The sequence below is a fragment of the Galeopterus variegatus genome, unplaced genomic scaffold (assembly GCF_000696425.1).
Source record: "Galeopterus variegatus unplaced genomic scaffold, G_variegatus-3.0.2 Scaffold2291, whole genome shotgun sequence".
NCBI classification, from domain to species: domain Eukaryota; kingdom Metazoa; phylum Chordata; class Mammalia; order Dermoptera; family Cynocephalidae; genus Galeopterus; species Galeopterus variegatus.
This window is the reverse complement of record NW_007728402.1, coordinates 109,151-135,645: the sequence shown is the minus strand read 5'-3', so window position 1 is coordinate 135,645 and position 26,495 is coordinate 109,151. Positions and strand designations below refer to the sequence as shown.

The 26,495-nt window shown below is 40.1% G+C and overlaps 1 protein-coding gene across 1 annotated transcript in view; it reads left to right on the top strand.

The window, feature by feature from the left end:
- SLC35F2 (solute carrier family 35, member F2) overlaps positions 1 to 25,296 on the top strand; it is a 47,618-nt gene extending 22,322 nt beyond the window's left edge. The window contains exons 2-8 of the mRNA XM_008581197.1: positions 9,075 to 9,250; positions 11,359 to 11,486; positions 15,608 to 15,767; positions 16,610 to 16,766; positions 17,316 to 17,368; positions 23,368 to 23,552; positions 23,643 to 25,296. Of these exons, the coding sequence (XP_008579419.1) occupies positions 9,075 to 9,250; positions 11,359 to 11,486; positions 15,608 to 15,767; positions 16,610 to 16,766; positions 17,316 to 17,368; positions 23,368 to 23,552; positions 23,643 to 23,828 (1,045 nt within the window). The 3' untranslated portion in view covers positions 23,829 to 25,296. The remainder of the gene's footprint in view (positions 1 to 9,074; positions 9,251 to 11,358; positions 11,487 to 15,607; positions 15,768 to 16,609; positions 16,767 to 17,315; positions 17,369 to 23,367; positions 23,553 to 23,642) is intronic.
- The last annotated feature ends 1,199 nt before the right edge of the window (positions 25,297 to 26,495 follow it).

Sequence of the window (26,495 nt, the reverse complement as noted above, 5' to 3'; positions counted from 1 at the left end):
GGCGCTGGCAGAGGGATGTGGCATTTTGTCGGGGCTGATCTGGTCTGGGGAGAAGAGAGAGGGTCTGTGACTGGGAAATATGTGGTTCTCTTAAATTCTAAATTCCTTGTGCTTGGCACACATTAACGCCCAATACACTTTGGCAAATTCATGACTGAAGAGTTTACTGACTGAATCAGTGAATAAAAGAAGGCATAATTTCATTGGAAAGCATGTGCATGAGTATGTGTTTTGGAATGGAAGGATGTTAAGATATGGAATTTAAGTTTCCTGGAAGAAAGAAGGGGGGGGGGGGGGAGTGAAGTGCCTTAAAATCTTTTCATCTTTTCGTTCCTTAAATTCTTAAATTCATAGACTATATCTAAACAGTAATGTGGTCAGAAGTGACCTTACTGACCTTCCACCTGTTTTCCCACCCTGCCCCCAATGATCCGTAGCTCTTGCTTCCTGTGCTTGCTGGTAACCTGGCCCACAGCGTGAAGCAGCCTTGGGAAACGCGTCTTGGAGTTGGACCATATCCTGCCATGGAAATTCATTTCAGTGGAGGTTCCGTTTGAAAATCCACAGCAGGATATATCCCATGGTCAGATGCACGTTGCTTCTGGCTGCTTCCCTTAGACAGGAACAGGTTTGTTATGGTGCAAAGAGCTCCTCTGTTCAGTTCATATGAACTGGGGCCTTGTGGTGAAATGTGAATGTGCATGTGAAGCCATAAGTAACAACAACTGTTTTGGGGCCATTGGTGTCTTTCTCTACAAGTCTGAGTGTTTTTCTTTTCTTCCTTCCTTCGTTCAACCTCCACCCCCTCTAGCTTCTCTCCCTCTCTTGCTCGCATGCTCATTCTCTCTCTCTCGCTCTCTCTTGCTCTTCCATTATAGATGAGGTCATTATGATTTGGAGCCAAGAGAAGTGCATTCCTGTAACTTTAAATCTCCGTACTCAATTTGTGACTCTCCTTTTTTTAGAAGATGGTTATACCTTAAGTGTGCTACTTTAGAATGCAAATATAAGATTACTGGAGGTATTTTGTCAATTTGTGAAGAGGGCTTAGTGCTTCCACATTTCTTATTCTCACTTATTTCAAATTTATAATTGCTTTCAAGTCTATTATGGAATGTGAAAAATGTTCTGAATTTGATTAGTTATCAGCCACTTGATAGATTTTCCATGCCTTGTACTTTGAACATTGACTCCCCTGTGATTTACAGGAAAGCAGTGTTATTACTGGGAGGAGAGAGATCAGGCTCGCTCCTTCTTTCCTGACAGCAAGGTGAGGGGCAAGGATGTTTTGAAGAAGGTGTTTTCTAGTATAATAAGCTCTGTTATAAAATCACAACGTAGAGATGAAGGAGCGTGAAGAGAGGGGTGTGGGGGAAGGACAGTGAGGAGAAAGTCAAACAGAAGGAGGGAGGATGCCAACTGTGAGAGATGACCTTACCTATTATCCTAAGACTATGTGCTGTAAGGGGTACAGCAGTGTTTAAAGGTCAGGAAATGTGGGCATTTCCTCTGCTCCTGCATGATCTTGGGCAAAACACTTCCTTCTTCTGGACCCCAAGTGTCCTCGACTTAAAAAAGTGGATATTAGTCCTAAAGTTCTGCAATTCTGAGACCTTCCTCCAGGGATGAGAGAAAGTTTTGCTAGATCTTTTTCTGTAAGTGAATTTGAACCCTCTGATCCAGTCTTTCAGTAGTTAGAAGCACTGACTTCCTCTGCCTTTTACTAACTGTATACAACATGCAACTTAGCAGCACAGATTTATTGAGACATAAAGGGAAGGAAAAGTGTGATTTGCACTCAATGAATTTTACCAGTCATTTGGAACTCTTTTTTTCCTTCAGATAAAAAGAAGAGAATAATTCAATGGCTGCCATCCTGATTGCATCTTAGATTCATCTAGGAGACTTTTATTTATTTATTTATTGTTATTATTATTTTTTAAAAAGATGACTGGTAAGGGGATCTTAACCTTTGACTTGGTGTTGTCAGCACCACACTCACCCAGTGAGCCAACCAGCCATCCCTATGTGGGATCCGAACCCTTGGCCTTGGTGTTGTCAGCACCACACTCTCCCGAGTGAGCCACAGGCCGGCCCGTCTAGGAGACTTTTAAAATAGGCTGATATTTGGACTTCACCTCCTGAGAAACTGATTCAGTTTGTCTAGTCTGGGTTCTTGGTGTCAGTGTTTTTTTAAAGCCCCAATGATTTTTTTAATATGTATCCAGGTAGAAGACTACGTGTCTAACTTGAAGTTGTAAATGAAGAAGAGCTAAAGAAATGAATGAATCTCATCATTGTGTCTCCTGTATACCTTATCTCATAGTAGTTGAATTAGGTAAAAACCCATATTATAGCTTTTCTTCTATTCTTGAATCTTCCTAAAATTGGTGAATTATGGGACTGTTCCAAGTCTCATTTTCTCAGTCTGTAACATGAATGTAATAATACTTTTCTCAGGGTTGTTCTGAGGATTATGTTACTGAGAATGCGTGCTATGATGGGTACGAATTGAACAATCAAACACGGGGAAATTGGAACTGTTTCCTTGCCAGGTACCCCTCCCCACGTGACTCCTGAGGAAAGTATGTGGCTGGCAACAGTGACACAAATGAGCACTTTGACCCTGGCTGGCCCCATATTCTTGTAGACTCTAGTGCACTGTGCAAGACCACGTGGTGAATTTCTTTTTACTAGGATAGGGCAGCCTAAAACCCTGAATCAGTGCAAATCATGTCTCACTCAGAAAAAAGTGAGCACAAGAGAAAGGCAGCAGCCCTGGATCCGGTTTACCTTGTCAGCCTGTGGCAGGCAGAGCATGCCTAAGTTGAGTGCCCTGGGAGTACGGGAGCACGCCCTTCACCCTTTGCTCATCCTGGTGAAAATTTCCTTCAACAGCCTAATAAAACATCTTTGGATTCAGCCAGTTGCTGACATCATTCTTCTCCCTTTTGGAAGTAACAGACTAAACTATATGAAGTAACATGAGGGTACTTCAAGAAGTTCATGGGAAGATTTATGTTATCTTTTTTTGTTTGTGTTTTTTGCTCACTTGTTTTTGACAGCTGGCAAGTACAGTGTATTACCTTTTAATTCTATTTTTCCACAAACTTTTTTTTTTTTTTTTTTTTTTTTTTTTTGTGACCAGCTGCACCGCGCTCAGCCAGTGAGCACTGTGAGCGCACGGGCCCTCCCTATATAGGATCCAAACCAGCGGCAGGAGCACCGCTGCGCTCCCAGCGCTGCACTCTCCCGAGTGTGCCATGGGGTCAGCCCCACAAACTTTTTGAAGGGCCCTCATAGAACCCCCTTTGGAGACCAATCTAGCAAAACAGGTAAAGTGAAGATGCCCATGCCCTAATACCAACAATTCCATTCCAGAGCAAAGGAATGATTCCTTTAAACTTTATTACAGAAATATAAAGTTATTAAATTTGTAGGATACTCTAAGTTTACTGCTCCCAGCAAAAAGCAACTGATTGGAATCTCTCCAGATGACTCAGGTGGCCAACCTGAGTGCTGAGGAGATTACATCTTAGCGCATCTGTAACTCACATGAACCAGTTTCCTAAAAACTAGAAAAACTCTTAGACATGTATACCAGGAGACATATACAAGAATGTTTGTAGAGGCATTGTTTATAAGAGCAAGAACAACAGCAAAAAATTGGAATGCGATCTAAAAATCTATCAAGGGAATGGATAAAGTGGGATATATTCATGCAATGGAGTACTATGCAGTAGCGAAAAGGAAGGAACTAGAACTAATGCATTAATATGGACAATACTCTCAGATAATGTTGATCAAAATAGCAAATTGTGGAAATATACACACAGTATGATGCCATCTCTATACAATTTAAAAATAAGTAAAACAGTGCTATTTATTGCTTAGGGGTACTTACATAAATATTAAAATATATAGACATGCATGAGATTAATAAGTGCCAAGTTCTAGATAGTTACCTCAGGAGGGCTAAGAGACTGGGGAGAACCCAAGGGGGATATGTTGATATTGCCAATATCTTCTTTCTTAAGATGCCTGTTAATAAATGGATACATGTTGATTATACATTATACTTTGTTATATTTTAGATATAAGAAATTTTAAAAATTAAAAAAGCTATGAGAGAGTAGTCCAAGATGAGGCTGCAGAGCTAGGTAGGAGGTCAGGTGGTAGGTTGCCTTGTAGGCCATTTTGAAGTTTGGCTTTCATCTAAGGTCAAAGGGGATCCACTGAAAAGGTTTAGACGTGGGCAGTGATCCCATCATGTTAACATTCAGAACGTCGCTCCTGCTGCAGTGTGGAGACTGGGTTTGGGGAGAGTGAGAGTGGAGCAGGAAGAGCGGTTAGGAGAGAGTTGCTGCAGTCCAGACTATACAGCTTCCTCCTTGAAACACCGTCTTCTCTTGGCTTCCAGAATGTTCTTCCTTCCTGGTTCTCTCCCTACCTCTCTGGCTCTGCCTCTCACCTCCATCTCTAATTCCTCTTCCTCCTCCAGCCTGTTAAATGTTGCTGTTTCCCAGAGTGTTTCTTTTTTTGCCTTCTTTGCTTCTCAACTTTGAAGTTATATGCCTTAATTATTTCATTTATATCCCCAACTTCAACTACCACCTTTATGCTCACAATTCCCAAATTTATTTCTCCAATCCCCTTTTTTCTTCCAGCTCCAAGCTGCCTTCTGGACATTTTTTCTTGGCTGTCTCATAATTAAACAAAATCCAGCGTGTCCCGAATGGAGTTATCCTTCTCAAATGTGCCTTTTCCTTCTGCCCTCAGGATCTGGTTAACCATATTGCTATCTATCCAGTTGTTTGATCTAAAAAACTAGGTATTATTCTAGATTCCTCTGTCAACTTGCCTCTTAAATTGGTTTCCTAATGTTAGGAATTATGGGCAGGGTTTTGGTGCTATGTGCAGTGACATATTTAGGGATCCAGGAATGCTCAATTCCCCTCTTGCTAATCACTTTACTCCCTCTTATTTAGAAGATTTCAATGATCTCACCACCAGCAAGATAAAATATCAGCATTAAAGCATTACATAGAAGGCCCTTCTTGATTTGGTTTCTATTGACTTTCCTTCTTCATCTGCTGCCATTTCTCTTATACTCGATGCTGCAGTGACATCAGCCTGCTTGAAATCCCTGAATGTGCTGTATTATTTTAGGGCTCTGTGCCTTGATGTATGATATTCCTTCTGTTTGAAAAGCCTTTTCTTACCTTGCCTATCTGGTGAACTTGAAGTTTTTTAAACTAGCCCATTTTAGCACTTGTCTTGCTGTGCCTTAATTACTAGTTTGCATGCCTGTTTGTCTCCAGTAGACTCTGAGACTCTGAGGCAGAGAATCCCTATTCATTTTTGTCTCTTCATGGCCTGGCAGTGGTAGGTGGTCTGCAAATGTATGAGGATACTGCCAAAAGTTTGTGAAAAAATAGAATTAAAAGATAATGCAAATCTTTCCATGAACTTTTTGAAGACCCCTAGTATTTCTGGACAGGCTTCACCTTTTTTTTTGTCCTTGTACTAAGATTGTTTGAGGTTAGTTGCAAATTACTGAAACAAATACTCCAGAGGAAAGAATACATTGTGAACTCTTAGGACAGATATTCTGTGTCTTCTGCTGTTTTTCTGTTTTCCATTTTGCTTAGCAGCTTTGGACACAAGGTACATGTTTAATGAATGAGAGAAAGAATGAACAAAGATAAAAAAAAAAAAACTGAAGAAGGAGTGAACTGTGTAAAATTCTGAAGGCAGAAGAAACTCTTTCAAGGAGGCCCTGAAAGAAAATAATTACAGGTTCTAGTAATTTAATGGAGGTTTGGAAATCAGTCAGATTGGACAATCTTAGGAACCTCATCTCCTGTAGACGTTTTGACTGCAATAATGTGACAAGGTTGGACTGTATCAGTGGTCTCAACCTGGCTCTCTGGGAGAATCACCAGGGGAGCTGAAAGAATACCAGTCTCCAGGCCCCACCCTAAAGATTGTCAAATAAGAGGTCTGGTTTGAGGCCTGGGGATCGGTATTTTATTTTATTTTATTTTATTTTTTTGTGGCTAGCCGGTACGGAGATCCAAACCCTACACCGTGCCCAGTATTTTTAAAACATCGCTCCTGTAGATTCTCATGTGTAGCCAGGGTGGAGAAGCAGTGAATTAGATGAACTCCAAGGTTCATCTAATAAATTCACATTTAATGTCTCTCTCTCTCTCTTTTTTTTTTTTTTAAAGTTCAAGGAAGTATAGAGAACATTTTATTTAAAAAAAAATTTTTTTTTGGCAGCTTGCCAGAACAGGGACAGAACCCTGGACCTTGGTGTTATCAGCACCACACTATAACTAACTGAGCTAACTAGCAAGCTCAGTATAAAGAACGTTTTAAATAAAATTTGCAGTGTTCTCAGTCCTGGTCTCTGACCCTGCTGGGAACTGTCTCCACCATCCCTTTTAAATTTCTTTCTTGTAAGTCTTCAGGCTTTCACTCTTGTTGCCTTCTTCTCCCAGACATGTGTAAGTTTCCTTGATCCTTTAACAAAACAATAACGCTGTCCTCAACGGTGCTGCTTATCTTTCAAACTCTTTCCCCATCTATATCCCTCCACACTCATCACCATTTTTTATAAGAGCTATTTATGTTTGGTGCATTCTCTTGCTCATCTTCTGCTCACTCAGCCCATTGAAATCTGACTATGGACACTACCATTAATGAAAAGTTTCCTTCAGAGATCTAGCAACTTCCAGCTTGCCAGTCACACTGTGTCTCTTTAGCCATAATACCACTTCTCTTCGCAGTTTCTGACACTATGGTATTGATGATCTCTTCCTTCTTAAAAAGTTTTTCCACTCTTAGCTTCTGTGTCATGACGCTCATGATTTCTAACTTTTTCTGACAATTCTGTCTCATTGGGAAAGTGGGGAAGTATCATATATTTGGTCATATATGATAATTTCTTTATCTATTTACATTCATTTATTCAATAAATATTTATCCAGTGACAACAAAGTTATCTATTGGTATGTAACAAATTATCACAATTTAGTGGCTTAAAACAACACACACTTATTATGGACCAGGAGTCTGAGCACAACTTAGCTTTGCCCTGTGTTTCAGGGTCTCTCACAAGGCTGCAATCACGGTGTCAGCAGGGGCTGGAGTCTTATCTGAAGACTCAGCTGGGGTAGGATCCACTTCCAAGCTCCATGATTCTAATGTACAGCCAGTATTGAAAATCACTGCTTCTAGAGTGGCAGGTGAAGAAATCAAGTTTCTGGGAGAATGAAAGCATAAGAAAATGTTAAACATTTACAGAGCGGGGAGAATCTAAAACTAGAGTTAAGGCTGCATTTTTAAAAAATACCACACACATACAGACATACACATACACACTTCAAATACTATATGACATAGCTAAATAATCATAATGATTTCTTTTTTTAAAAAAGTTTATTTATTATTTTTTTACATTCTAAGATGTTGTTGCAGAGCAGTTGGGGTGGAGGGGGAGAGAGGAAGGGTGAGGGGATTAGAGTGGGAGGATGAGGAAGCAGGGAGGGGAGTGTCATTGAGGCCCATGGCACCCCTCTCATTCCAACAGAGGACCCCAGGGGGCTTCCAGCAGCAGCTTGGTTGTGGCTGGAGTGGATGTGGATGTCAGGGGGACGTGGCTGAGGACCTCAGCTCTCCCCCTCCCGCTTGGGAGCCTGGGGCACTTCTGGTGGTGGCTTGGTGGTCATTGCTGGGCTGGACGAAGACATCGGGGGCATGGCTGAGGCCCTCAGCCCTCTCCCCACCCCTGCTTGGGAACCCAGGAGGCTTCTGGACCTTCTAGGTTTTATAGGTGTTCTTTGGTGGTGTAGACCTTTACTGGTTAATATCAAAATTTTGTCTATGATCTGTGGGTGTTTTGGTTTTTCTTTTAGTTCTGTGTTTGATTATTACCTACTCCTACCACTTAAACTCTGCACTGGAACTTATTTGTTGTCCTTTGCTTACTTCTAAAATAGAGGAACTTCCTGTGGGGACCAGTACTTGAGCCCTGTGGTTGAGCTAAATTGCTGCTTTGCTGCTGATTCCCTGGGGAAGGCTTTTCGTGCAGCTCAGGTTTTAATTGCTGACCTTATAAGCACTTCCGGGTCTCGTGAGTTCAGGTACACCTGTGTTGTGTGGAAACTCTGGTCTTGACCTGAGATTTTTCAGCAAACTGCACCCCCTGCAGTTCTATATTCCTGATCAGTCTCCACTGAGTGGTCCTGTGTTGATTGAAGGGCAGCTCAGCAGTCCTTGCTGTGCCCCTATGTTCCCCCAGTGGGCCTGTCTCCTCCCACTGCCTGCATTCCAAACACTTCCCATGGGGTGGGCCATGTGCTGGTCCCTTGCGGTGACTCACCAGCCTCTGAATGACTCCTTTTTTCAGTTGTTGTGGCTCCTTGCTCCTCCTGTGTGGGTCCACGGAAACTCTGTTGGTGGTCTTGCTGGCCTGGGGGCCACCAAGGCCCTCTTCTCCCCTGCCATCTCCAAGCAACTTCATAGGAAGGGCACAGCTGCAGCTTTTGCCAGCTCCTGCTCCATGTGCTCAGCAGCTCCAATCTTGAAATGGTCAGGGCTTGAGACAGTTGGAGCAATCCTTTCTCTCTTTGTGGCTTCTCCCACCTTCATGTCTCCGTAGGTCTCTCCTCCTCTTCCCCTGAACTGTAGTGGCCCCAGGTTGGCTGTTGTTGCTTTTTTATAGTTGTAAGCTGATTGATTGTGGGAGAGGGTGACACTGGGGACCGTCTATTCTGCCATCTTGACTGGAAGTTCCCATGATGGTTTCTACATGGATGATCAGTGCAATGGAATATATCTTTGTGGGAATGAGAGGGGAATCAGAAATGCAAAAGAGAATAAAGATGTAGTCTCTCAAAATCCAACAATTTAATTTTTGTGCACATGAAGTAAGCAATAAAATGAAGAACCACCTGGAATAATGAGCATTCACTTTATGTAGAGTACTAAAGTGCGTGTGTGCGTGTGTCTGTGTGTGATAAATATGTAATTTGCAAGTTATTCTGATTTTCTCCTTTATTTTCTAGGAATATTTTGAAAACAATTGCTCTGGGTCAATTGTTGTCCTTGTGTATATGTGGGACAGCCATCACCAGCCAGTATCTGGCAGAAAGATACAAAGTGAACACCCCCATGCTTCAGAGCTTTGTCAACTATTGCTTGCTGTTCCTAATTTATACAGTGATGCTGGCATTTCGATCAGGTATGTCAGATGTGGGAATTACCTTTTCAGCAAAATTATCTTCTTGAAAAGTTTTGGTTTCTAGACACTTAAAAGATAAAACAGGGCACAACCAAGAACGCAAGAACAGGAAACTATAGCTGTATTTATAAAATTATTAGAAAGGCATGCCACCTCTGGCTGGCTGGTTGGCTCAGTTGGTTAGAGTGTGGTGTTATAACACCAAGGTCAAGGGTTCAGGTCCTTGTACTAGCCAGCTGCCAAAAAAAAAAAAATTAAGTATTTTTTTAAAAAGAAAAATATGACACTTCTAAATGCAATGAAATTAGTGACTAGAGATTTATGCATAATTCTCTGAAATTGGTGACTTAAATAAGTAGCGCCAAACTGTTAACAGAGCGGAAGTTATATAAAAAAAGTGTAAACATCATTACAAGTTAGGTTTTTTTTTCCCTCTTGGTTGATAAAATTAAGGGACAATATTAAAAAAATTTACAAAGTCAAGAACTTCAATCTCCAAAATATATATTTCCAACTAAGTGGAGAATGCTGAGTAGATCAATTGCATGTAGATTACGTCTGTGTTTTGAGAGAAGCAAAGATAAGGAATTGGCAAGGAATTACTATCTTTATCACTGGCTGCCTGTGCTACTTTAGAGCCATCACAGAAGTGTTATTTATAGTTGGCTACACAAAAATGGGAAAAACTAGGTTCTAACTAATGTTTTTGTGCCAGGCATCATTTTGATTGCTTAACTTGTTTAAGTTATGTGTTAATTAATTGAAGCCTCACAACTCAAGGGAGTATTATTATTATTTTCCCCACTTTATGGATGAACAAACCGAGGCATATAGTACCTAGATAACTTACTCTAAGTTGTACAGGTAGCAACAGGTGGAGCCAGGATTCCACCCACGCAGCTTGCCCTAGAGCCTATGCTGTCACTACTGCTCCTTCCCACAAGAGAAGAGCATGCTAATATCAAATCAATTAAATGAGGTTAAATTCAGGAATGTGAAGGAAATGAGTAACCCAGACTGATTTGGAGGGTGCAGTACTTCTATTTTCATCACATTTAAGGCATATAATAAAATCGCCAGCGTGGCATTTGTTAATCCTCTAATTTTAAAATGAACCTAATGCATCAATGGTATTGCTGTGCATCAGGGTAAATAAATCATTTTTTAAAGAAAATAGAAACCAGTTGTGGGAGAGGAGAAAACATCTTAAAGGGGCAGCACCAAATCTGGCAAAAGCTTTAGGAGTTGGAAGTAGAACTGGTACATGGTTGATGGTCCTGCACTTTGCTCTTCTCTGGAAGCACTGGTTTTTAAGGAAGTCAGTGTGACTCATAAACACATCAGTGTGGTTTCCCTAAGGGATGGCTGTTAGATGCTTTCCATGCCTTCTTATGTTGAGAAAGACTAATTCTGTGTTTTCAGGATGTTCCTGTGAATTGGGTTTTAATGATAATTATTTGGTTATGATTCTCACTACTTTTGTAGGTTATCTTACCATAAAATCTTCTCATATAGGTGCCAACTCTCTCTCTCCTGTAATGCTGGCTTCTCCAAAGTAGTGAATCCTAGTTAATTTGAGTAAATAAAATTTAGGGGGAAAAAAGATGTTTCATCAATGGTGCCACTAAGCCTTTTCCCAAGCTTATCACTGACTTAATTTTCACTTGAAAGCACATTTCTTACAAACAGTGACTACATCCAAAGTTTCCTTTGAGGAAGACCATGAGTGTAGGTTAAATAACCAATTAATTCATAGGAAAACATTTAGTTTCCTAGGATAGTCTGTGGCTTGTCAGAAATGAAGACATCCAAGCTCATATCCAGATATTATATTTCTGTTACAAATAGGAAAGATAATTTAATCCCTTTTCTTCTACTTTCTTTCTGGTGCGTCCATTGAGCCACACCTTAACTTGGATCTCATCCCAGGAAAAATCTGACTGACTCTCCTGAGCTGTTGCAGGAATTTGGGTTATGAGCAATGGAAATTCGGAGGGGTCACATTTGAAATATGCAATAAACCCTTGCTTTGACTCTTTAATCTCCAAATCATAATGCATGATATCATTTTCAAGTAACATGTATTAAACCAGATTTCTTTCAACCAGGCAGCGATAACCTTTTAGAAATCTTGAAAAGGAAATGGTGGAAGTACATCTTGCTGGGACTAGCAGATGTGGAGGCAAATTACCTGATTGTCAGAGCATATCAGTACACGACTCTAACCAGTGTCCAGGTAAGAGGGAGCCCTCTGACCACTTTGGATTTTATAGCTTCAAGGGGAGAACATGAACTCATATATGTTAACCTAATTTTATTGAAAATCTGTTCACTTGAAGAAAACCTGAACACAGGTGGATAATATCTGCTTTCTAGTGGAGCATATGCTATAATGAGTAATGTTTTCTGGAATTAGTGAAAATGTACACATGTCAATCAGTTTCCAAACTGCTAATGCTATAGTGATTTGAATAGTTCCTATCAAAATAAGCATAAGTATTTAGTTGGCAGTTGATGCTGTGGTGTTGACAAGAGCTCTGTTTTATGTGTTGCTCAGACATGGCATATGAAAGTGTATGTACCTTTGTACTACAGAAAAATCGGAGGTTTGCAAACAAAGTAGATATTCTTGACAAAGGAACCATTGGAAGGAACCTACCAGCTATCTTGGGGAGAGGTGGTAGCCAAAAGTAAAACTCCCATCTGTATTTCTTTCTTTTTTTTTTTTTAATTTCTTTTTATTTACTCATTTATTTTGGCTGGCTAGTACAGGTATTCGAACCCGTGACTGGGGTGTTATAAGGCTGTGCTCTAACCAACTGAGTTAATCGGCCAGCCCCTTATTTCTTTATTAAGTTTATTCTTGCTGGGTTGAAAGAAAAATGTTCCAACATAGCAGTACTTTTAAACTTCGTGGAGTTGGGGCCGGCCTGGTGGCGCACTTGGTAGAGTGCAGCGGCGCTCCCGCCGAGGGTTTGGATCCCATATAGAGACTGGTCCGCTCACTGGTTGAGCGCGGTGTGGGTGCGACACCGAGGGTTATGATCTCGTTACCGGTCACGAAAAAAAAAAGACAAAAAGGAAAAAAAAAAAAAAACTTCGTGGAGTTGAAGAAGACTGACTTCAGTTGTCTTAATGTCAGCAAACTATGGGATGTATGATAACACTGACTCACTTTTACTAACAATAAAATGTTTTATAAATGGAGGTGAAAGTGAGATAGATTCTAATGCCAGGTTTAGACTTTGCAGTTCAATGAATTTATAACTTTTCTCATTACCCAGAACTCAGAGATGTTCTTATTTGATCTCCAAATTTGAGGAATGGTGGAAAGATTAAAGTGAAATTAGACTTATTTCACTTGGAAAAGATAAGGACTGATGAAAACTCAGTATTTTTCCAAAGTGAACATACATTAAATGTTATTACAAGAATGCATTTTATTATTAAATAAACACTTTCTTTTCTCTAACATTGTGCTAAGCACTGTCCTCAGTGTTTACTCTTGGTTTTTGACCAGTATGGGTTAAAAAGCTGAAATAGGAAGTGATTTAAGACAGACATCATAGGAGGCACACAAAGAACGCAAAATTTCATAAAAATTAAAACCCGAAGATGAAGTTTATCACAAATAGGAGTAAGTGTACTTTTACTATTAATTAATTAATTTTTTTGGAGGCTGGCCTTTACAGGGATCCAAACCCTTGACCTTGGTATTATAACACTGCACTATAACCAACTGAGCTAACCAGCCAGGCCCTATTTACTTATTTGAGTAGGTGTACTTTTAGCATTGGGTTATGAGGGTATAAGTATGTAGAAGATGGCATTTCTAGTCACACCTACTCTCATAGTCTCACACACTTTTTAATTTCTTAATTACAACTTTGAGAAACTTTGACTGATAATGATTAAAAGTTCTGAATTGATGAAAAGCCTAAATACAGCTAAACAAAACATTTCCAGTTGGATTTTTGTGACCAAAGTTCATACCTTGCACTATTGAAAACAATTTCTGTCATCCTAGCTTCTTAGAAAAATCTAAGTATTTGGTGGTCATTAGTCATGTATTTATGGTCCTAGCAAGGAATATGTTATAAAAAAAGCATCTAACAACTAAAGCTCCCTCCAGCAGTAGGGATGCTGGTTGCTGGAATTATTCGAGCTGATTTTCTACTCTAGTAAATCTCTGGTCTGGGTAATCTGAAAGGGTGTAAATTTGGATTAGATGGTTGTTGAACCTCTTAAGGATTCCTTCGAAGATTCTGTAATTACAAATAGTCATGTGGTGGTTTACATGAAGTTCATGATGTGGCCCTTGACATCCCATGGACAAAGTTTCCACTCACGTCTCTTCCCACTTTACTGCCATGTCTACCATTCCCCATTCACGGCCTGCTTCTTCTCTCTTATGCTGCTCTATTCTTTCTAAAATGCAATCCCATTTCAAGCCCTCCCTGCCCATTCTCTAAGGCCTAATTCGATTACACTTCCTCTTCTATACTCTTTTTTTTTTGGAGGCTGGCCAGTACAGGGATCAAACCCTAGACCTTGGTGTTAACAGCACTTGCTCTATCCAACTGAGCTAACCAGCTAGCCCTTCTATACTCTATTGTGCCTAAAATATGGTCTAACTCATTTTTATGTTCGTGTCCAGGGTCTTACTTAGTCCTCTGCTTACTGTGACTATACAATAATTTTTAAAGATTAAATTAAACTCTTGGAACTGAAAACATCAAAGAGAAGGCATCACCAAGAGTACATTTTGAAAAGGAGGTGCATGTAGATAAATGACTGAAGGTTATAGGTATCAGATCAGAAGTTGTGGAATTTTAGAGGAGGTGGGAGCCTGTGAGATCATTTGGTCTGATCTCTTCATTTCGTATTTTGATTCAGAGAGTGACTGGCTGGAGATCACACAGATCAGTAGCAGGGCTGGGGCCTGAGGCCTCTGGAGTTCTCACTGTGACAATAGGCAGCTACCTTATAGGCCGTTCCTTGCCCACCGAAGATTGTTAAAGATAGAGCAAATTTAAGTTTGATTTTAAGACACAATTTGAGGAATAGGGAATTGTCTGTGACAGTTTTTAGCATGGCTTTTTCTGTTTAAAAAATGTAGCATAGACTTTGTTAAGCCATTATGGCTGGATTCAGCTGGTGTCTTCCGGGACAGGCTATTATCATTTGCATTGTTTCATGGTTTGTTATTCAGGCAGGCTGAATAAAGCACTTAGGAGATTAGAATTCTGCAGCTGGAATAAATAACGAGGCAAGGTGCCCATTCCTGCACATGGTGGGTTGGACTCCAGTGATGACATTGCAATGAAAGGCAATCAGTAAACCACTGTGGACTGGATCCAACAGGCTGCTGGAGATTTAGGGGCCTGCTTTGTGCAAGACTAAACAGATACAGAGAGAATTAGGGACAAGGTTAAAAAACAAAAACAAAAAAACCCAGGGTGAGCAATAAAACAGTAGTTTCAGAAACATTATTAGTATGAGCAATATATTTTATCCTTTAATACACTTGAATGCATCAAAAATTATCCTTAAATATGTTTTATCCTTGAATTCACATAAAATTTGTGAATTTAGGAATCGAGTGAGTGAAATCTCTTTCTCCTTTATCTTGCTTGCCAGTGATTTTGGATTTGCTATCATTTTGGAACCCCACCTTTCAGATGGGCAATGTCGGGGGGCAGCAAGTGTTTTCTGGACACAGGATCCACAGGTGATGGAGAAGCATATGTTGAAGATGAGCGAGAGTATTAGCTGTGAATGACTCTGTTGCATATGGTAGAGTTGGACACTTTGCCAGGGTGATGGTGTCTGTTTGCTTTCTCGGGGTGACCTGTATTTCGTTACAGCACTTAGCCTGATTGCAATTAAGTATCTGGTTATGTGATTATTCCATGTCCAGCTAGCCTTGTGGGTGCTTCTGAGGGCAGGGCTTGTTCACCTCTGTATTCCTGGCTCCTCTCACAGTGCTTAATCATTATTTGTTGGCTGAGTAAACGGATGCATGTGGGAAGGAAAGTTTGCCTACTGTACTTCAGGATAAACACAGGTGGGAGCGCAGAGGTAAATTTCACAGGCCCTCAGGCTCTACCATTTTAAACTGTGTGATTCTGGGCAACTCATTTCACCTCTCTGTGCCTTTGTTTTCTCATGTGTAAAATGGGGATTGTAATTCCATCTCATAGAATTGTTATGAGTATTAAAGGAGTTAATCCAGGTAAAGCACTTGGTACAGAGCTGACAATAAGTGCTCAATAAATGCCGGCTTCTATTATTACTTAACTACCCATCTTTTAGCTAATGAGATATTTTAAGCTGTTTCTTTCTCATTCCCTGCAGCTTTTGGATTGCTTTGGGATTCCTGTGTTGATGGCCCTCTCGTGGTTTATTCTTTATGCGAGATATAGAGTGATTCACTTCATTGCTGTGTTTGTCTGTCTGTTGGGCGTAGGAACCATGGTTGGTGCAGACATATTAGCAGGGAGGGAAGACAACTCAGGTAAGACTGTGTTACTTGTTTCTGGTTCAGTCATGGAAATGTTTTGCTCATGTTTTCACTTTTATTTGTAAAAGGCAGAAAATATGTCCTGGTTAGATACATTTTCAATTTCATTTTCAGATTTACTTGCTTCTGGTATTTTGTGACCACTTCCATAAAACAATCTTTACGTTCCTACCTGCCCACAGTCCTTGCTCCTTTTTGTGACACTAAATAGTTTTGTTTTGTCTCATGACAGAGGTTTCTTTATATATTTGCAATAATCTCTTATGGCCCATACATTTGGAGTAGTTACTGGAAAAACTTACTATAGATTCTTGGCCTTGTTTTTATCAAAAAGGAGACTTGGTATTCACTGGATGACCTCTTTTTAAGTCACTCTGTAAATGAGAACACTTTGCTATACTTTGTGTCAAATTCAGACAATTGATAGTATAAAATCTAATTAAGGTCTATGAATTTACCCAATCTACAAGTGACTTCAATGTCGCCTTGGATTAACAGAGAAAATTACCTTGAAAACAGGTTCCTTCTTTATAGTTTTCAAACTGACCCAACCCTTCATTAAATTCCATTAATTTGTCATATCATAGAATCATTTTCCGAGGCCTTGGTATATACCACCATCTTCTGGTGTTAACACAGGATTCAAATAATGAAAAATCACAGCAGAATTGTGCCAGAAAGAGAGAAGAGTAAGAGACTCTAAACTTCTAGAAACCGGGGTTTCTCCTTCTGTAAAATCTTATTTAAATGGACATGAGTCAGATGAAGTTCTGGAGGCAAGCTATAGAGATTCACCTACTGACCGTGTATTCCTTCTGTGGCTTGTCTTCCCCTAGGGAGTGATGTACTGATTGGTGACATCTTGGTTCTTCTTGGGGCCTCCCTCTATGCCATTTCTAATGTTTGTGAAGAATACATCGTGAAGAAGCTGAGCAGACAGGAGTTTTTAGGAATGTTGGGTTTATTTGGAACAATTATCAGTGGCATACAGCTGTAAGAGTCTAATATTTTTCTTGAAAACAAAATAAGCAAATATATCATAAATGACTACTTCCTGACTACTGACATTCATTATTTATTTGGCCCAAATTCACATTTGAAATCAGTAACTTGCTAAACATCTATTAGAGGGTTGTCAAAATGTCAAGAATTATCCCTTATTTTCTTATACACGTGTGATGCTTAGGATTCCTGATTACAAGGTGGTAGAAGCATTACCAGTAAGGACTTCTTTTTTGATTATTTCCAGAAAATATTAACACAATAACTTCCTAAGTGTATTCAAAGAGAAAGCAGAATGTCATGTTTTCCTCCTATAGCTGACTGCTATTAAAGAGCCCCTTGTAAGGAAGTCACACACATCTTTATGAACTCCCTTGGTTTTATTTTGTCTTTGTTATTAAAGATATTTATTTTTGTATTCTAAGAAAAATTCAAAAGGCAGCATAATTGCCCACCTTAACTGAACTATAACAACTAAAATGTTTATAAAGTAGGAAAAATTAGTGTGGATCTCTCTGTGACCTCTTGTTTTAATCTTAGATTGATTGTGGAATATAAGGATATTGCCAGCATTCATTGGGACTGGAAAATTGGTATGTAAATAAATAATTCTTTTTAATCACTATTTTCCCCTATAACTGATAAAAATGTACATCAAGAAATATTTTATTTTGATAATATTTAGACATCTTTGTAAAATCACACCAGCTAGAGTAGTTTACATTGAGTTTTCTCTGAGAATTGGTAGGTGAACCTTTATAGAAGTTAATTCTTAATCTTTACCTGCAGAATAACCTTTCTTTACGAGGAATTCTTAAAAAGACTGTAGACTGACCTTTGGTCACACCAGCTTTCAATTAAATCTGTATCTTGTGTCCTCAAACTTCTTGTGAAGGTTGTCATCTACTTGATATAATTTGCAAAACATTTACCTGAATCATCTGATGGTGTGTAATTACCCACCACCGCCCATTGTTCATCTCATCTGATATTCCCAGGCATCTGCACAAATAAATAAAGCAGGAGGATATGGTGATGGGGCAGTTAGGAAAGATTTGAACCTTATTTAATGACAGGTGGAAAGAAGTTAAATAGTATGTAAAAGTCATCAAAAATTGTGTACTGTGCTTGGATAAATTAATTCAATTAAATAACTTAGATTGCCAGGAAGGGTGTGAGTGTGTGTGTTGGGTATGGGGTGAGATTAAAGAAGTGGTTGCAAAGCAGAGATCCTGCTCATGTAGTCAGCGTCTACACAACTAGCATTGTCCTAAAGAGGATAGTTATGTTGTTTTATCTTGGAGCATTTAATTTAATGAGATGAACAAGATACAATGAACTTAATAACTGTCTCTGATGCCCTAAAAATACTTTATTCTGAATCTGATTACACAAATCATGTCCAAGCAAACAAATAAAAGCAAACTGCTTTCATCAACCTGTTATCACAGGCATCGCTCTGTCCTGGGAGGGTGGATAGCATGGGGATAAGAGCTAATGACTCAAATCACACCATGAGCAAGATTTTATGATCGCCCTTGTGCACAGACAAAAAGTCTGGAGTACCTGATGGAAAGGAAGGAGAGGGGGCGTATTATCATGCATGTATGATTGGAATGGTTCCATCTCTGATAGTAATTTTATATCTGGAAGTGACTTGAAAGGTAATGTAGTCTAGTGGTTTTTCAGACTTTTTTTATTTTTTTATCTCCACAGCATCACAGTATTCACAAATGTTAAGTAACCTACTCCCATCAGTAACAGCTTCTGTTACATATACTAATTCTCTAGGCAGGTGGAGCAGAATGGAATGTATCAGTGTCTTTAGTGAAAGCAAGAGAGCAAATATGTAGTGTGAAAAAATAGCATCCCCAGAAGGTCTGATACAACTTCCCTTGAGAATTACTGATTGAACCATTTCATTTTAGAGATGGGGGAAAAAAGGCCCAGGAAAGTTATATGCAGTCAGGTGACTTACTCTTAGACAGCAGCTGGTTAGTGATAAAGTTGAGACTAAATCTCAGTTATCAGTCTTCTATCAGCCCAGTCTTCTTTCCACTGCACTCCCCACCCCCATTTTTATTAAGATGAGAGTCTCAGGCTTATGAATTCATCATGTTAATGTCTCAGACATCAGACAGAATCTAAAAAGTAGATTTTTTTGTCTTTGAAAACTCCTAGGTCAGCAATTCTTACACTTTTTGATCTCAGGACCTTTTTTTTTTTTTTTCTCCTTTTTGTCTTTTTTACTGACCGGTAACGGGATTGCAACCCTCGGTGTCGCGCCTGCACCGCGCTCAGCCAGTGAGCGGGAACCGGTCTCCACATGGGATCCGAACCCTCGGCGGGAGTGCCGCCGCGCTTCCAAGCGGCGCACTCTCCAGTGCGCCACCGGGCTGGCCCAGGACCCTTTTAAATACTTAAAAATTGAGGACTCCAGTCATTTAAACCTATTATTTACCATAGCAGAAATTAACTGTGAGAAATTTTAAAAATATTTATATTTCACCTCATTAAGAAAATAATAAACTCATTATATTTTAACATAAATGGCATTTTTTGGAAAAAACTGTATATTCCAAAATAAAAAAAATAGTGAGAAGAGTGGCATTGATTTACATTTTTGAAAATCTCTTTAATCTGTGACTTAATAGAAAATACCTGTATTCTTACTCCTGCTTCTTGATTTTGCCTTCATTCTTCATTGTGATGTCACATGTCATGTAGCTTCTGGAATATTCCACCATGCACTTGTAAGACAATGAAAGTGAAAAGGGCAAATAGCATCTTAGTATTATTGTGATAATAGTTTTGACCTTATAGATTCCCTTCAAGGGTCTTGGGTCCCGGGGCCTCAAGATTCTTTGGACCACACTTTGAGAACTGGTGCCTTAGAAATCCATCTTTTCTCAGCATACCTTCAGTAAAGTCTCGTTAACCTGCTTGCTATCTTTTCCCACAGTCATTTGAGCAAATAGTTAGGATGTTGGCTGTTACCTGATAGTTTTAGTTTTAGTCAGAGATATCAACTGTATTTCATTGCCCTTGTAAAATTTTGTATCCAGACAGAAATCCTTGAGGCTGATTTACACTATTCCTGGGAATCGGCCATGAACTCACAATGCTTAGCTGAATTATTGATACATTAAGCTCAGTGGGTTCTTAGAAATTTCTGCTTAAGAAGTGTAAACCTTTTTGCCTTGCAAGGTTACATGTGACAAGAACCAGCTGTTATCCTTGCAGACTTGCTGATTAAGGTATTTCTTTTTCCTTTTTTTTTTTTTTGTCTTTTTCGTGATTGGTAAGGGGATTGCAACCCTTGGTGTGGTGTTGCCCGCACCGCGCTCAGCCAGTGAGCGCACTGGCCATTCCTATATAGGATCCGAACCCGCGGTGGGAGCGACGCTGCGCTCCCAGCATTGCACCCTCCCGAGTGCGCCACGGGGCCAGCCTGAGATTAAGGTATTTCTGAACAAAGACTGAAGGAGTATTTACAGCTTATTGGTGGCATCATAAAAAAGTAATGAATGTCAGAGTAAATTATAAAAGTGGTCCTTTATTTATTTATTTATTTATTTTTTTTGTGTCCGGCAACGGGATCACAACCCTCGGTGCTGTGCCCGCCCCTCGCTCAGCCAGTGAGTGGGAAACGGTCTGTATGTGGGATCCGAACCCTCAGTGGGAGCGCCATGCTGCCAAGCGGCGCACTGTAGCAGTGCGCCACCGGGCCGGCCCTTTTTTTTTTTTTAAATGAGAGCCTAATTGTCAAGGACTACAGTGTCAGCCTTAAGGTAGTGAGTTGCTCCGTGGTGCTGTGGCTGCTTTTCACGTGGTCACCACTAGGGGGTGATGGTGTTTCTGTGCTGCAGTTCCTGGCCAGTTGATAGCTGTCTCTACCCAAAGCAAGCCTGAGAGCTCAGCAGTATACTATGACACCCCTCATCTGTGCTTTTTTAAAAACCCAAACATGTTGATTTAGCTTTAGTAGTTTATTATTTAATTTTCCATCATAAGTAAAACAATGTCCAAGGAGGAGCTAAGGTTGAAGAACTTCTAAGTAAAAGTATATTCGTGACTACCTGTTATAAACTACCTTAATCTAAATATTTGCTCTTCAGCTGCTCTTAAGATTAATAAGAAAAAGCCATTTCATGTGTCATTTTTTGGCCATATGACTTTAAACTACTATTCCGGTTCCTTTGTTTTATGTTCCTTTGTCCCTGCATGTCTAGAAGCTCACTCTCAGATCAGATTTTATTGTTTTTGGTCAAAGGCCGTTTCAAGGCTTATAGAGCAAAGAGCAGGTCTGCTGTGATCTTCAGTAAATTACACAGGTAGAAAAAAATTCGGAGCATAATGAAGATACCTAGTGTTTTATAAGTAGTTTTTAAAGAGAGACTCATAAGCCCAATATACCACCAATTTTAAGAACTGTAATATGTAATATAACTTTGGCTCTGATTTTTTGAAGCAGAGGCTGAAATTTTTTTGCACTCATCTGTGTCAGACCTTAAACACTCCGCCTTCTTTTTTTTTTGTCTTTTTCCGTGTCCGGCAACGGATCGCAACCCTCAGTGTTGCCCCCGTACCGGACCGGGACCGGCAACGGGATCGCAGCCCTCGGTGTTGCTCCCGCGCCTCGCTCAGCCAGTGAGCGGGAACCGGTCTGTATGTGGGATCCGAACCCTCGGCGGGAGCGCCGCCGCGCTTCTCAAGCGGCGCACTATAGCAGTGCGCCACCCGGCCGGCCCAAACACTCTGCCTTCTCTGGAATTGATCTTAAGTAAATACTTACCAAATAAAATAGCCATGAGAAACTTCCTGTATAGATTCAGACACAAAGGTAGAACTTAGGAAAAGAAAAAAGTAAGAGCCTCTAATTCAGGAGATGTCTCTGTTTAATCACCTGTCTTCCTAAGAGGGACACAGTATTTTTAATCTGAACATTTAAAAACCACCACATCAAACAGGACATCTTTCAAACGAGTTATATAGATATTCCACAGGTAACAGTGAACATTTTATGGCACAGCATGATTACCTTTCATAATACTGACTTAAAAAGTTTAGGGTGCTCTAAATAGCTCTAACTTCCCTTGATATTCTGTGAGTCAATTTTTTTTTTTTGAACAAACATTTATTAAACACCAGCTATGTGTTGAGTGCTGTGCTCACTATTAGATCCAAGAGTTAAAGCCAGCAGTAGGAAATTATGGTAGACTGCTCAGCTTGACATGGTCACTGGCTTTGCATCATTGCTGAATCCAGTGAAGCCTTTCCTGCCTTGGGGAGTCTGTAGCTATTTCATTTCTTAAGAATTGTCAAGGTTTAAGTTTGAGAAGTAATTGAGTATCTACGGGAATTTAACATGTCAAAGCTTTGGTGACCCACAGAAGCCCACAGCTGGTACAGCCAGCAATTTACTTAATACTCATTTCAAAAACCTATGTAGTTTTTCCTTCTACCTTAGGGAGTGTGTCTTGCTTTCTTCTCTCTCTTTCTCTCTCTCTCTCTCTCTCTCTCTCTCATCTATCTATCTATCTATCTATCTATCTATCTATCTATCTATCTATCTATCTATCTTCTCTCTCTTCCCCTTCCCCAGCCCATTCTGTTTTCCTATTGCTTTTCTCCGTCATCCCCTTATTTGAACTCTTTTTATTCGGCATAATATGAAACCTGAACTAATTTTAAAATACTTATTGGCTTGAATAAAATAGTGTGCCCCCATTCTTAATTTTAAAATCAGGTTATTAGGACCATTCATCAGTTGAGTTTGCTTGTTCCAAGAGAAAAAAAAAGATTCTGGGTATTTAATTACACATTAGTTATGCTACATGGTTTCCCTAATTTTTAGTATACTATTCTTTGTCAGTCTTTAGCTACTCTCTCTGTGTGTTTTATTTATTATGCAATAAAAACAAATATTGATTTCTTTAAAACTTTTATATGGCTCCCCAGTCCAAGTAAGAGCAAATATACAAAGTACTTAATATAATCTATTTAAACTTTGGGGATATGTCAGAACGTCATTCTCAGTACACATAACCAGTCCTGTCCTCATTGCATTTTGCTCTGGGTGGTTGTTTACAGTCCTCAAAAGGGGCAGCTTGGGGAAGGTCACCAAAAACACCATCCATCATTGTGGTGTGTCTGTCACAATGGGATCCTGCTATAATTGGCCTTTCTGGGAGCAAAAGTCAGAGATGTCTCATGTAGGGCTCCATTTCCTTGCTGGACCTTATACCTGTCACCTCTTTGGGCTTTGGGCTCTTCTGAAAAATGATGTCCTTAGCCTCTTTCTAGTTTTTAAAATCTGAATCTGCTCAGTCCACCATAAATCTTGCTATGTAACACTTGCTTACAGAGACAAGATAATTTATTAAGCTTTAACAAAGTGAATTTTATTGGAATAGCATACATTGAGAGGTTGTTGAGCAGACGTTGCATCTGTATGTCCACATTTCATTTTTGGTCCAGTGTTCCAGTGTTTCATACCAATGTTGTAAGCTGTGCCTAGGGTATGATCTGGGCTCTCTCATGGTTTCCATGCTGACCTTTTATTTTCTCCACTATGTGGGACTACTCACAGGGTGGAGTGCAGATGGGTTATCACAGATAAAGGCAAAGGTTCCATTTCTCCTAAAGATCCAAGGACCCCAGTTGACAGATGTGCCAGGTTCTGTTGCCAGAGCCTATGCACTCACAAGTATACAGGGGAGGGTATTGGGCATTAGCATCTCCTTAGGCAACTTTCAGAAAAAAGACTATGAGACGGTAACCCTCAAAGCACAGTTGGCAAAAGGTAGCAGCAAAGATGTATATGGGAGGGAGCATAGACCACTGTCTGTTCTTCTCTCCTCCTAGTTTTCGGGACTCTACATCCTGTCCTTCACCGTCATCATGGTGGGCTTTATCCTGTACTGCTCCACTCCGACACGCACTGCAGAGCCGGCTGCAAGCAGCGTGCCTCCAGTCACCACCATCGGGATCGACAATCTGGGGCTGAAGCTTGAGGAAAACCTCCAGGAGACCCTCTCTGTGGCCTTGTAGCTGGAGAAGATGGTGCCCTCACACGTACCACCAAGATAAAGCAGAGCCTGCTGACTGCTGAGGGAACACTTGGGGACATGATCAGACTCAGAGTGAGCACTCTCCAGCACTAGATTGGATCTGGTGGTTAGATTTTAGAAAGGAACATTACACACTGTATCAAAAGTGGAAGTACCCCATAGAGCAGAACCCAAGGCTGGGATTGTGTGTCTGTGTTGGAGGACCGACACCTGTTAGGGTCAGGGAGATGAGGTGCGGGCTGGGGTCTCAGAGGCACAAGTGGGAAAACAGGATGCGGGAGGTACCTAGGAGTGAGCCAGCCTCAGGATGGGGCCTGAAAGTAAGCTGTCCAGGCTGGGCTGGGTGGCCAGGAGTAGGGGCAGTCCAGCGTGGTTCTGGAGTAGGTTTCCTGGGTTGGCGGCTTTAGGTTTTTGTCCTGTTGAAGCAGTCAATATCCTCAGGCCTTGCGACCTTTGGGCACAGATGACGCCTGGTGGACTGATGGCATATGGCTGGAAAATCAGTGGAAAACCACTTGAGAAATCCTGAGATACAAGTGTGAGTACTGCAGAAGCATTAAACTGGATGCCATCCTTTCTAAAAATTCTCATGACCCCCTGGAATATTCCTGTTGATCTCATTTTGTTGAGTGTCAGCGCAGGAAGCTAAGTCTTACTGCAAACTATCACAATGAGGAGAAAGCTTCTTTTTTTAATGGGTTAAAAAATAGATTATCATCAAAATGAAAACACAAAATTAATAATTTCTCAGTGAAGAGTATATCCAGAAGCCCTGGGAGCCCCTAGTTGTTAAAAGAGGTCACTACACTACTTTTTACCAAATATTTGTGATCTGTGAGATTTTTATGATACTTCTTCAACACAAAGTGTTAACATGTAGCATCAGCATAATATCAACCACCAGAATGCCACCTTAAGAAAACTCTATGTAAATTTTTTGTAAAAATATAATAAAGAAATTAGGGGTAAGTGTTCATATTATTAAAAGACTTTCAATTCAGGGAAAAATAGTCACTGTATCTTTTCTTAGATTAACCAGTTCCCTGTGTGGATTTAGATGACTTAATATACGAATATTCAAGATTTCTTAATAATCAGTTTTTCAGAATCACGTCTCCTGTAGTGTGAGGCAAACTGATCTGTTTGGAGGCTACGGTGGGATTGAGAGGAACTCAGAGCTCACGGATCATTTGCAGGAATAAACGTTTTCCAATTCTCAATTACCACAATGGGTTCTTTACTTATTTGAGTGAAACTTTCATTCTCTGCGACCACTTAAAAATGCCTTGTCAGTTCATGTTTGGTTTTCACTCCCTACATTAACAACTGTCATTGAGTGAAAAAGGTGATGTTAAAATGTTTGGTCATTTTTGGAAAACTTTCAGTTTGGTTAGTGCACTGATTATTTCTTAAGACATCTTGCGTAAGAATAAACCTGTATCTCTCTATATGTATAGTGGTGAAGTAGAGAATTTCATATGACAAAATTCCACATGTCCGTGAAGGTTGAGCTTGGATGTCGTCTCTTCTAGGAAGCTTTCTCAGGCCATCCAAGTATAGTGGTGAAGTAGAGAATTTCATATGACAAAATTCCACATGTCCGTGAAGGTTGAGCTCGGATGTCGTCTCTTCTAGGAAGCTTTCTCAGGCCATCCCGGCTGGTTCCCACCCTCCTCAAAGCTCCACTGTCCCTTGCTCATAACTTCCTTTTGTCATTTACAGTTTACTTGCCCCTCCTCACCACAGGTTGAGCTCTTGCAGGTCATCAATGGCCTTTTTTCAACTTTCTAGCCTTTGGTCATCCCACCTCTTGGGTGTTTTATATTAAATAAACTTTGCCTTTGTTTGCAGTTCAGAACATTGAAGGGGAGATTGACCTAAAGTTAAGTCTTTTGTTCTAGCCTTTGGTCATCCCACCTCTTGGGTGTTTTATATTAAATAAACTTTGCCTTTGTTTACAGTTCAGAACATTGAAGGGGAGATTGACCTAAAGTTAAGTCTTTTATGCAGATACATGTTAGCCAGTTGTCCCAACCCATTCTGTTCTCTTTCCACCCATCCTCTTTAATCCCAGTCTTCTNGACCTAAAGTTAAGTCTTTTGTGCAGATACATGTTAGCCAGTTGTCCCAACCCATTCTGTTCTCTTTCCACCCATCCTCTTTAATCCCAGTCTTCTACCTTGCCTGCTTTCCAGAGAGGGGCAAAGGAGTTCAAATGGGGCATCCCGAGTTAAAACTCAGAATTCAGTATCCCAGAAAAGCAATGCTAAGCATGACAGCTAGCTATTAAATAATAGTACTACAAGGCTGTGCATCCTGGTTTAAAGAAATTAGTGAGGACTGGGAGTTTAACCAGCCTGTATAATAATTACTTCCATGGAAAAATGTGTTTTCAAGCAACTGGCTTATATATAGCTTTAAAATATATATATATATTTTAGTTAACCCAGTACATTCAAAATATATTATTTCAGCATGTGTGACTAGCCACATTTCATGCACCCAGTAAGCTACACATGCTTATGACTACAATGCTGAATAGTGCAAGCTTAACCTCTCCAAATTAGTCTATCCGAGGATTGTTGATATAATATATATTGTCTTATTACAGAGATTAAGAGTCTTATGACTTTTAAGATCACAAATA